Here is an 11,345-nt window from a genome sequence, read left to right as displayed (position 1 = left end):
AGTCTCCGAAAGCGAAGTAGAAGCGGCGAGTGTGCCCACCCCGGCCAGCAGGTGGCGCCGTCCTCTCTTGGCGCGTTGAGGTGGAGAGGTTTGGCCCTGCCGCCGCGCCGTAGGCCTGTGGCCTCACTGGTGCGCCGGCCGGCGGCGGTGTACTCTGGGGCCAGAGAGATGTCGCTGCTGCGGTCGTTTCGCCTCTTCCTGGCCGCGCGGGCCGGGAGCTGCCCGGTGAGGGTTCTGGGTCCTCCCCCCGCCGTCCCGCCTTCCTTGCAGATCTGTGCACTCGGAATGCAGCCTTCCCTTCCTCCGTCCCCCGTTCGACGCCGTCCCCCCCTTCCCCCCCTTTTCTCTGCGCGGCCCCCCCCCCCCCCCCCGCCGTTGGCTGCCTTCTCCCACCCCCGGAGCCCCAGTGTCTCCTAGTGGCCTCCCTGCCGGCGTGCTCTCCACCCGCCGGAGCTCCTGGCTGCTTCCTGCTTCTCATCCCTTTCTTCTTCTTTTTTTTTTTTTTTTAAAGATTTTATTTATTCATTTATTTGAGAGAGTGAGAGAGAGAGAGAGCACATGAGAGGGGGGAAGGTCAGAGGGAGAAGCAGACTCCCTGCCGAGCAGGGAGCCCGATGCGGGACTCAATCCCGGGACTCCAGGATCATGACCTGAGCTGAAGGCAGTCGCTTAACCAACTGAGCCACTCAGGCGCCCTCATCTCTTTCTTCTTACCTCTGCAGGCGGGACCCCTTCTGCTTCAGGCGCCTCAGCCGTGGCACACATTGCGCCCTGGGCCCCGGCTCTCTTCCTCGGCCTGCAGCAAGGAGCTTCTCATGAAGCTACGGCGAAAAACAGGCTATTCCTTTGTAAACTGCAAGAAAGCCCTGGAGACTTGTGGCGGGGATCTCAAACAGGTGTGGTGGAGGAGGGCGAGGGGAGCAGGGCGGGTACTAGGGCTCGACCTCAGTCTCTCAGGGAGGTGCTGCCGGGGCGCAGTAAATTAGACCTGCTGCGCAGGGACCCATAACTGCAGAACTGCAGATAGGCTTCTGACTTAGGTGACAACCTCACCCTTTGACTGTGTTTTGACTCCGGAAGTCGTTAACTCAGGATCCCATGGTTAACAAACTTTATTCTAAGCACGACTGCTATGCTGTTTCCTGCTGCTTGGAGCCCAAAGGGCTTGTGTGGGCTTTGGGAGTCAGACGGACCAGGACTCAGACTGTGGTGCCCTCACTCTAACCCTGCGATCTTGGATACCTTAATCTTTCAGAGTTGCATTGTTCTAGTCCGTATAATAAAAATGTTACTGTCTCCTCCATAGGGTGGTTGTGAAGATTAAATTTATCCAAAGCACCAGGCATAATGCCTGATATTTGGCATTCAGTGGTAGGCTGCCAGTAAACGATAGATTGCTTTAGTTTCCATTATAGGACTGAAGAGCAGAAAGAATTAAGGAACCTGAACATATTTTAGAGCTCCGTTCAATTCTAAATTCTATGACTTTGTCATCTGCCCTATTTTTAATTTATAGGCAGAGAGCTGGCTCCACAAACAGGCCCAGAAGGAAGGCTGGAGCAGAGCTGCCAAACTCCATGGCAGGAAGACTAAAGAAGGTCTGATTGGGCTGCTTCAGGATGGAAACACAACTGTGTTAGTAGAGGTGAGTTGTCGGAATTCTAGGTACCCAGGAACAGCAGCCCGTTGGGCGGAAAGCTTTGTGGTAGACCCTTTGCATCCTTCAAGAAGAGGTGTTTGAGAACCACAAAAGGTTGTTAGAATTGAACCGGTGAGACCACAGTTATTGTAAATTCACTTATGTATAGAAATGCACAGGTGTGTTGACGATTAAATGTCTAGAAGTCAAAAAGATTACAGATATCCCCCACTTTTCAAAAGCTTGAGTTACACACTTTGCTTTTACAAAAGACCTACATTTGTACCTGTTTTTGTTTTTTGTTAACCAAAAGAAATTCAGAGAGTACTTTCACTTTTATGAAAAAAGGCAAAAAGTGAAAATAGCATTCAGTGTTGGTTTTGCACTGAGTCGTTATAGAGGCAGGGGGCACCCCAGCAGCAAGAGTTGCCCCGCCAAACTACCACCCCCCCCAAACTACACTCAGCATCAAGCCGCCATAGCTTTGAATTTTGTGAGCATCTGTGTAGGTCGATTTATTTTGTGCATCCATGTCTATATGAATTAATGGTAATTGATTTTTCGCTTTATGCCATTTTGGCTTACAAAAGGTTTCATAGGAACACTCTACGTGCGGATAGTGGGGCAAACCTGTACTTCTAAATGTGAATCCTATAGCCTTATACCTTGCCACTGATTGTTTCCTGGAACAGTTAGATTTAAAAGCTAGGAGTTACATTAATTAGTTGATGGATAGCATGTAGCTGTTTTAGAGGAGGTTTAGGGGCCTCAACTGGTGAAGCATCAGGTGTGGATTAGTTTAGAGTGAGAAAAGGAGATAAGCATACTGACAGCAGAAGTGGTTTGGTGTTGGAGGAGGCTGGAGAATGAGGTGTTGATGGCCTGCAGCCACCAGCAAGTGGTGAACGTGTAGTGAGTCCTTTGGGGACATTATGGAACCATCTTTTGAACATGCGGGTCATTGCTAACTCATTGGCAGAGCAGGAATCACGGCATTCAGCTTCTGGCCTCAAGCTAGGAGAGGGACTGAAGCCTTAAAATTCTAGGGTCCTTTATTTCTGTTTTGTTGAGTCTGCAGCTTGTTCTGCAGTACCTTGGTTTACTCTCCAATTTTAAGGCACTTTTGCAAACTGTCCATAAACAGCTTATACAACAACATCAATTTGTTCCCACCAGGTAAACTGTGAGACAGATTTTGTTTCCAGAAATTTAAAATTTCAACAGTTGGTCCAGCAAGTCGCCCTGGGGACCCTGTTGCATTGTCAGAACCTAAAGGATCAACTCTCCACATACAGTAAAGTGAGTTTTGGGATTGTCTGTCAATGTGCTGGATTTACACACACACCCCTCTCTTAGGGTCTTTGCTGTTCCCGTTTTTTCAGACATTCTCATGTCTCACTCCCTTCCTTCATGTCCCTGCGTAAATGTTATCTCTTTGTAGAGGAGTATCCTTCCTGTTGCTCTATCCCCTTATTTTGCTTCATTGAAAAATTTTTGTTATAATACTGTATACTTATGTTTTTACTTATTTATATGTTGTTTGTCTTCCCCAATAGAATGTGAGTTTCATGAGGCAGAGAATTTGTCTTTTCACTACTGTGTCTCTGGTGAAAGAGGAGTGGGCCCAGCATTTAGTTGGGGCTCATAAAATCTGTTGAATGAATGAATGAATGAATGCCAGTGGGGTAGAGTCTATCAAATCAGGTAAAGCTTTTCTTTCTTTTTTTTTTAAGATTTTTTTTTTTTTTTTTAATTTATTCATTTGATACAGAGGGTACAGAGAGCATGAGCAGGGAGAGCGGCAGAGGGAGAGGGAGAAGCAGGCTCTCCGCTGAGCGGGGAGCCTCATAGGGGACTCGATCCCAGGACCCTGGGATCATGACCTGAGCTGAAGGCAGACGCTTAGCTATCTGAGCCACCCAGGTGCCCCGTTTTTTTTTTTTTTTTAAAAAGACCTGTCCATTCTAGAGAGAGTGAGAGTGTGCGCCTGAGTTGGGGGGAGGGGCGAGGGAGAGGGAGGGAATCCCAAGCAGACTCCCTGCCAAGGGCGGAGCCCCATGCAGGGCTCCAGACTCCCCGGGCTGGGGGCCTCAATCCCTTGAAAAGACCTGAGCTGAAATCAAGAGCTGGAAACTTAACCAGCTGAGCCACCTGGGCACCCCAATCAGGTGAAGCTTTGTATTCAGAAATCTAGAATGGCCTGAGGGAAGGATTTCTTTCTTTTCTTTTTTTTTCTTTTTAAGGGAAGGATTTGTAAATACAGATATTGGAGAAGGCACAGTTGAGGAGAATGAGCATATTCTTGTCCATAGGAGGACCAGGATGAAATTAATATCAGTCTGCCTTTGATTCATCCTTATTATCAAGGCAAAAACGAAACAACTACTCACAGTAGTTTTGTGTGTGTGTGTGTGTGTGTGTGTGTGTGTGTGTTTAGTACTACTTTTTTCTCCTATTTATCCTTCTTTGAGATCTTGTGGTAAATGTTAATTATTACTGGTGTTAAATAGTCATTATATGGAAAACCATGTGGAGATTATTTTTTAGAACTGTATTGAGTAGATGAACAACTTGAACTAGAAGTTCTAATCTTTTTCCTTCCTTCCTTCCTTCCTTTTTCTTTCCTCCCAACATGGGGCTCAAACTCACAACCCCCAAGATTAAGAGTCGCATGCTGTACCAACTGAGCCCGCCAGGCACACTGAGAAGTTCTTTTTTTTTTTTTTTAATTTTAAATTTTAATTTAATTTTTTTTATTATGTTCAATTAGCCAACATATAGACACCTAGAAGTTCTAATCTTGACTTTGCCAGTAACTCTATTTGTAACCCTGAGCCATTCACATACTTTACTCTGTCTGTCTTTCATTATCTGTAACAAGAAGTTTTGGTTCATTTTAGCTTCATTTATTTTTTTTCCTCTTTTGGTCTTTAATTTTTTTTAACTTTTATTTCAAAAAAAATTCAAACTTAAAAGTTGCCAGTGTTCTGCAGTAAGCTACATTGTACTTTCATCTAGATTGACCATTTGTTAACATTTTGACACACTTGCTTTATTACTTTTTATACATGTATTGTTATCATCACTATTATATTTTATTTTACTTTATTTTTAAGTAACCTCTACACCCAACGTGGGGCTGGAACTCACAACCCCAAGATCAAGAGTTGCATGCTCAACCAACTGAGCCAGCTAGGTGTCCCATCACTATTTAAAAAAAATTTTTGCAAGTATGTTGCAGACATCAGGACCCTTATTCCCTTGAATAGGTTATCTCCTAAAAATTATGTTCTTCTATGTAACCAAAGTACAGTAATCACAATCAAGAATTTTAACACTGATATAATATTTTTATTTTTATAATATATGATATGTATTCATATTTTGCCAGCTAGTACTTTTTCTTCTGATCCAGGATCCAGTCCAGTATCATGTGTTGCAGTTAGTTGTCATGTTTGTTTAGTGTCCATTCTTTCTCAGCCTTTCTGTCTTTCATTACATTGACCTTTTTTTTTTAAAGATTTTATTTTTATTTATTTATTTATTTTTAAAAGATTTTATTTATTTATTTGACAGAGAGAGAGAGGGAGAGAGCAAGAGAGCACAAGCAGGGGGAGCTGCACAGGGAGAGGGAGAAGCAGACTCCCCGCTGAGCAGGAAGTCTGATGCGGGGCTCGATCCCAGGACCCTGAGATCATGACCTGAGCCGAAGGCAGACGTTCAACCGACTGAGCCACCCAGGCGCCCCAAGATTTTATTTTTAAATAATCTCCATACCCAAGGTGGGGCTTGAAACTACAGCCCCGAGATCAAGAGTTACATGCTCTTCTGACTGAGCCAGTCAGGTGCCTCCCATTGACATTTTTGAAGAGTAGAGGACAGTATTGCAGAATGTCCTTTAATTTGGGTTTGTCTGATGTTTCTTCATAGTTAGAGTATGGGTTTTTAGCATGAATATTAAATTATCTTGTATTTTTTTCAGGATATCACATCAGGAGACATGTAATGACCGTTGGTCCCATTATTGATGATGTTAATTTTTATTTTTTTATTATTAAGATTTTATTTATTTATTTGAGAGAGGAAGCATGAGAGAGAGCACACAAGCAGGGAGACGGGCAGAGGAAGAGGGAGAAGCAGACTCCCCACTGAGCAGGGAGCCCAACTTGGGGCTCAATCCCAGGACCCCGGGATCATGACCTGAGCCGTGGGCAGACACTTAACCGACTGAGCCACCCAGGCGCCCCTGATGATGTTAATTTTTGAAGATTTTATTTTTTTATTTTAGAGAGGGAGAGTGAGAATGAGCTTGCGCCTGAGGGGAGGGGCAGAGGGAGAAGGAGAGAGAGAATCTCAAGCAGACTCTGCAGTGAGCGTGGAGCCCAACCTGGGGCTCGATCCCACAACCCTGAGATCATGACCTGAGCTGGAATCGAGTCGGATGCTCAACCAACGAGTCACCCCCTCGTCCCTGATGATGTTAATTTTGGTCTCTTCTTGGTCAGGGTAGTATCTTTCAGGTTTCTCCACTGTAAAGTTATTCTGTTCCTCTTTGTAATTAACACATAATCTGTATGGGAGATTCTTTGAGACTGTGTAAGTGTCCAGTTCCCCAACAGACTTTTACCTGAAAGTATTAGCATCCATTGATGGCTCTTGTCAGGATCAGTTATTACTATGAGAGTTGCATAATGGTTACTTTTCTAACTCTTACGATTTCTTTTACATGTGTTTTATTAGTTGGCATTCTACTGTAAGAGACTTCTCTTTTCCCTATGTTTAGTGCTTTACTTAGTACTGACATTGACTCATGGATTCTTATTTTATACAGTAAGTTATAACTCATTTTATAATCCATTATTCAGTTTGATGTTCAAATTATTCCTGGATTTGACCAGAGTAAGCTGGCTTTGTTGACCTTTTGCAGTGTATTGATTATTTTTGAGTATTTCCTTACTTTTTGGCATAACAAGATATTCTGGGCCTATGTCATACTTTCCTTGCCCCACCATGGAATCAGCCACTTCTCCAAGGAGTCCTGATCATTTTTAATGGGGAATAGTTTTTAGAAACCAAGATGTGGACATTAGGTATGCTTTTTTCTACTAAGATGTCATTGGTGCTCTGCTCTTTCAGCAGACAGATGCAGCAAGTGTGTGTGTGTGTTTCAGTTCTAATCCTGCATCCCAGGGTTCTTCCTTTCCTTCCCCAGTTCTGTATTTGTATCTTCCTTCTCCCATGGTTAGTACACTGGCTCTTAGCAACTTCAGTGTTTACTTATTTTCTCATTGTTCTAATACACACTAAATTGTTTTAATGACTATACCTGGCAACTGCAAATAACAAACCTATTAAGGAGTTCAAGATTTCTTTGACGTTCTTTTTGTCTTTATATTGAAGTTATATGGCCAAAGGACTATTAAAAGTACTGGATTAGTTTTTTCCCGCCTTCTGTGAAGTTACATTATTCATTTGAAATACAGTTAGTGTCTTATGTTTCTGTGTAATTTTGGTTTTACCCCCAAATTCTTGTTAATCTAATTTTGTTTTTGAATATGTAAAACATTAATAAGATTCTGAAAGTTAAAGCTGTAATACACACACGCGCACACACACACACACACAGAAATCTCACTCCTTCTCTCCCTTCTACCTTATTCTTGTCTACTCCTGTAGATAATCAGTTTCATTGGTTTTGGGTATCCTTTAAGTCTTTTTTGCAAAAATAGCATACTTATATAAATGCTTCTTTCTTTTTTTTTTTTTTTTTTTAAAGATTTTATGTATTTATTTGACAGAGACACAGCAAGAGAGGGATCACAAGCAGGGGGAGAGGGAGAGGGAGAAGCAGGCTTCCCGCCGAGCAGGGAGCCCGATGTGGGGCTTGATCCCAGGACCCTGGGACCATGACCTGAGCCGAAGGCAGACGCTTAACGACTGAGCCACCCAGGCGCCCTAAATGCTTCTTTCTTACACAAGTGATAGTATAATATACATGTACTCTTTTTTTTTTAAAAGATTTATTATTTGAGAAAGAGTGTGCATGTACGGGGGAAGGGGCAAAGGGAGAAGGAGAGAGAGAATCCCCAGCAGACTCCCCGCTGAGTGTGGAGCCCGATGCAGTCGCCCCTATATATGTACTCTTTTAATTTGTTTTTTTTTTTTTCACTTAATAATATAACCTGGAAATACTCTGTAGCAGCTCATACAGATCTTTCTTTTGTGTTCTTTCTTTTTCCCAGCTGCATAGTTTTCCATTATGTGGCTATGCCATGGTTTATTCAACCAGTTTTTTAGCCTTAACATTTTATGATTGTTTGAAAATACCGTTCCTGATTTCTTGGAAACCACAGTTTAAGAAGTTAGGCCATACGGGAGTGGAGGGGGATGAGAGGGATGGGGTGGCTGGGTGATGGACATTGGTGTGTATTTTGTAAGACTGCTGAATCACAGACCTGTACCCCTGAAACAAATAATACATTATATGTTAATAATTAAAAAAAAAAAAAAAAAAGGCCAGAGGATGGGATTGAGATGGAATTGGGTGTGGTGCAGTGATAGAATAAAATACTTATAAAAATGGAACTGTTATCAATTTATAATATCTTTGGCTTAATGAAAATACTCATTTAGGGGAGCCTTGGTGGCTCAGTGGGTTAAGTGTCTGACTCTTGGTTTCAGCTCAGGTCATGGTGTCATGGTCCTGGGATCGAGCCCCGCGTTGGGTTCTGCGTTCAGCGGGGAGTCTGCTTGAAAGTCTCTTCCTCTCCCTTTGCCCTCCCTTGTGCAGGCGCGCTCGCTCTTGCGCTCTCTCTCTCTCAAATAAATAAATAAATCTTTTAAAAAACCCAAAAACATTCATTTATATTTGGTTGTCTTACATCATTTTTTGAGATACAATTGTTTTTGCCTAGTCTCTTGGTAATTTAAGTAGGACAGAACTGATTTGTTCGTTTTTTTGTGCACTTAGGGCTTCTTGAATTCCTCTGAGCTCTCTGAACTTCCGGTTGGGCCCGAGAGAGAGGGCTGTCTCAAGGATCAGCTAGCCTTAGCAATTGGTGAGTATTTGTAAGGATTGTGGGAACTGGAAATTATGAACTGGACCTCCTGGTATCTTTGATATTCTTCCACACCTAGATCAGGAATTGCAAGCTCATGTGCCCACAAGGGTCAGATAATATGAATGTGAGAAGTGGGTTATGTAGTGTGTTAGACATTAGTGAGCAGTAGGCTCCCTGAGAAGCCCACACTCTGCTGAAGGAAACTGTTACCAGGCTCTAGCCAGTTGTTACCTTGGGATCCCAGCGTTGTCAGAATTTTTAAATTCCTTCAAAAGAATTTAGCTTTGTGTGTAAAAATTTCAGTTTTTAGATGTTTGCAGCTAATTAAAATCATTTTCTGCACTCTGCAGGCTGACCAAACAAAGCATGTCTTTAGGCAGGGATGGCCTTTGACTTCTTCCGGTTGACTACCTCTCTATACACTGTGGGAGACATACTACATCCAGAGTCATCTCATCGTCTTTATAAAGGGATCCAGGAATAATTGGGGGCATTGTGTGTAGGAATTTGATCTCTTTTTTAGAAAAATCTGATCCTGAATTTGTGAAGGTTTATTCTTGCAGAACCACTGGCCACAGGAACCACATCTGGATCATCGTGCCAGAACTAGTGGGGGTTTTGCTTTCTTCCTACGTGTCCTTGATGGAAGGAGGGGAGTAGGGCTGGGTTGGAGCTTGCTGGGAATTTACTGCTCATCCGACGTTTCCAGTCAAGGCATCAATTCTGCTTTTAACAGGTTATCTTGAAATATGTATGATGTTTTAGTGAGTCATGGCTGAGAAACCAGGCAGACAGCTGTGAATGGGACTTATTAAGAAATTCTGGAAGAACTGGGTGTTTCAGCCTTGTCAATTTCTGAGAATTAACTATTGTTCAGATGCTTTGAGTTGTTTTAAGATTTCTTTTGATTTCTCCCCCATTAAGACTTTTAGATATAACTATGGCTAATGCAGGGATATTTACCTAGATCCCTTTTGGGGTCTTCTAACCCCTTTCCTACCTTTTGGCTTATTTGGACTTATGTTAGAGAGGATAGCATCCTGAGGAGACAGGGAAACCTGGAATTATTTTTGATTATTAAAAACAACTCTGGGGGCAACTGGGTGGCTCAGTGGGTTAAGTGTCTGCCTTCGGCTCAGGTCATGATCCTGGGGTGCTGGGATCGAGCCCTGGGTCAGGCTCCCTGCTCCCACTCCCTCTCACTCTTCAATAAGTAAATCTTCAAAAAAAAAAAAAAACTGAAAATTTTTATTTTTGGTGAGAGGAAGTTGAAACTATCCGATGGTATGGGGTTTTGGGTTTTCTGGGGCTTTTAGTTGTGGACTTTTTCCTGCTACAATGGATGAGGAAGAGTTGTCTGTGTCAGTTATGGTGATTTTCGGGAGGGATGGTAATTTCAGGGGAAGAAAACACTTAATTGCTTTGGGGTGAGATGTGGGTTTTACTTCCAGCTCTGGCATGTATTAGTTGTGTGAGCTTGGGGGAGGGTAGCTTGAGCTTTCTAAGCCTAAGTTTAACACAGTAACGATAGCCAGCATTTGAGTGCTGCTTTGTGCTAGATAATGTAATTAAGTGCGTTTACATATGTTACTTTATTTACATCTCCTTAGAACCCTGCTTTCAGGTTATTGTAAGTGGCGTCATCTCCATGTTGAGGAGGTAACTAAGGCTTGATAAATTCGTAAATGGGCTTATGTCACTTGCCTAAGGTCATATAGCCGGTAAAGGGCAGGACTGAGACCTGACTCCAGGGTCTGTGTGACACATCATAGCCTGTGTTTTTAAATACCAGTGTGGCACATTGTTGGTGTTCCATAAAGGTATTCTTTATTTCTCCCACCCCTACCCGCTCCTCCCACATACGTTTTCCTCTTTAAACAGCAAATGGTATCTCTCCATCTTACAGCATATTCACAGTGTAAATGCAGAGGACTGTCTTCGACTCAGCTACTTCTATGCATATCTTGGTACTGCCACAGGCGGCATATTCTGGAAGCATGTTACTTGTTTTTGCTTTTTTATAGGGAAACTGGGAGAAAACATGACTCTTAAACGAGCTGCATGGGTAAAGGTGCCGGCTGGGTTCTACGTTGGCTCTTACGTCCATGGAGTGATGCACAGCCCGTCGCTCCACAACCTGGTGCTGGGGAAGTACGGGGCCCTGGTCATCTGCGAGACATCTGAGCGCAAAGCAGGCCTAGAGGACCTGGGTCGCCGCCTTGGGCAGCATGTGGTGGGCATGGCCCCTCTCTCTGTTGGCTCTTTGGATGATGAGCCTGGTGGGGAGGCGGAAACCAAGATGCTGTCCCAGCCATACTTGCTGGATCCCTCCATCACGTTGGGACAGTATGTGCAGCCTCAAGGAGTGTCTGTCGTAGACTTTGTGCGGTTTGAATGTGGGGAAGGTGAAGAGGCAGCAGAAGCTGAATAGGTGCCAGAGACTTGGCTCTGGAGGAAATGTTTCTTCTCAGCTCTGGACATCATTACGAAAAGAAGTTATTTCCTGAGCCTCTTCAAACCCAGAAGTTGTTTTTCATTGGCGTTTATAAAGAAATGATAGACTCGGTGGGTAAAGTTATGAAATACAATTGCTATATAATAAAGAAGAGTAGAATCTTTTCCTTGTTTGCGTAATGCTGGGTTTA

At 43.3% G+C, this 11,345-nt stretch overlaps 1 protein-coding gene across 2 annotated transcripts; it reads left to right on the top strand.

The window, feature by feature from the left end:
• Positions 1-94: 94 nt before the first annotated feature.
• TSFM (Ts translation elongation factor, mitochondrial) lies at positions 95-11,319 on the top strand. 2 transcript variants are annotated; one of them, XM_032420383.1, is made up of 6 exons: positions 95-225; positions 723-896; positions 1,517-1,645; positions 2,816-2,938; positions 8,610-8,697; positions 10,725-11,319. In XM_032420383.1, exons 1-6 carry the CDS (start codon positions 169-171, stop codon positions 11,129-11,131), a joined length of 978 nt encoding a protein of 325 aa, XP_032276274.1. In that variant the 5' UTR covers positions 95-168; the 3' UTR covers positions 11,132-11,319. The 2 variants fall into 2 exon arrangements, with proteins under 2 accessions (XP_032276274.1, XP_032276275.1); XM_032420384.1 differs by lacking the exon at positions 2,816-2,938 and having other exon boundaries at positions 123-225.
• Positions 11,320-11,345: the final 26 nt, after the last annotated feature.

This window comes from Phoca vitulina, unplaced genomic scaffold (assembly GCF_004348235.1).
Source record: "Phoca vitulina isolate PV1807 unplaced genomic scaffold, GSC_HSeal_1.0 scaffold23, whole genome shotgun sequence".
In the NCBI taxonomy this organism is placed as follows: Eukaryota; Metazoa; Chordata; class Mammalia; order Carnivora; family Phocidae; genus Phoca; species Phoca vitulina.
This window is presented reverse-complemented; position numbering and strand designations above follow the sequence as displayed.

Coding starts and splice junctions, on each gene's coding strand:
- TSFM (XM_032420383.1), top strand. CDS start 169: ATGTCGCTGCTGCGGTCGTTTCGCCTCTTCCTGGCCGCGCGGGCCGGG. Junction 897..1,516: donor GTGGCGGGGATCTCAAACAG/GTGTGGTGGAGG, acceptor TTTAATTTATAG/GCAGAGAGCTGGCTCCACAA. Junction 2,939..8,609: donor AACTCTCCACATACAGTAAA/GTGAGTTTTGGG, acceptor TTGTGCACTTAG/GGCTTCTTGAATTCCTCTGA.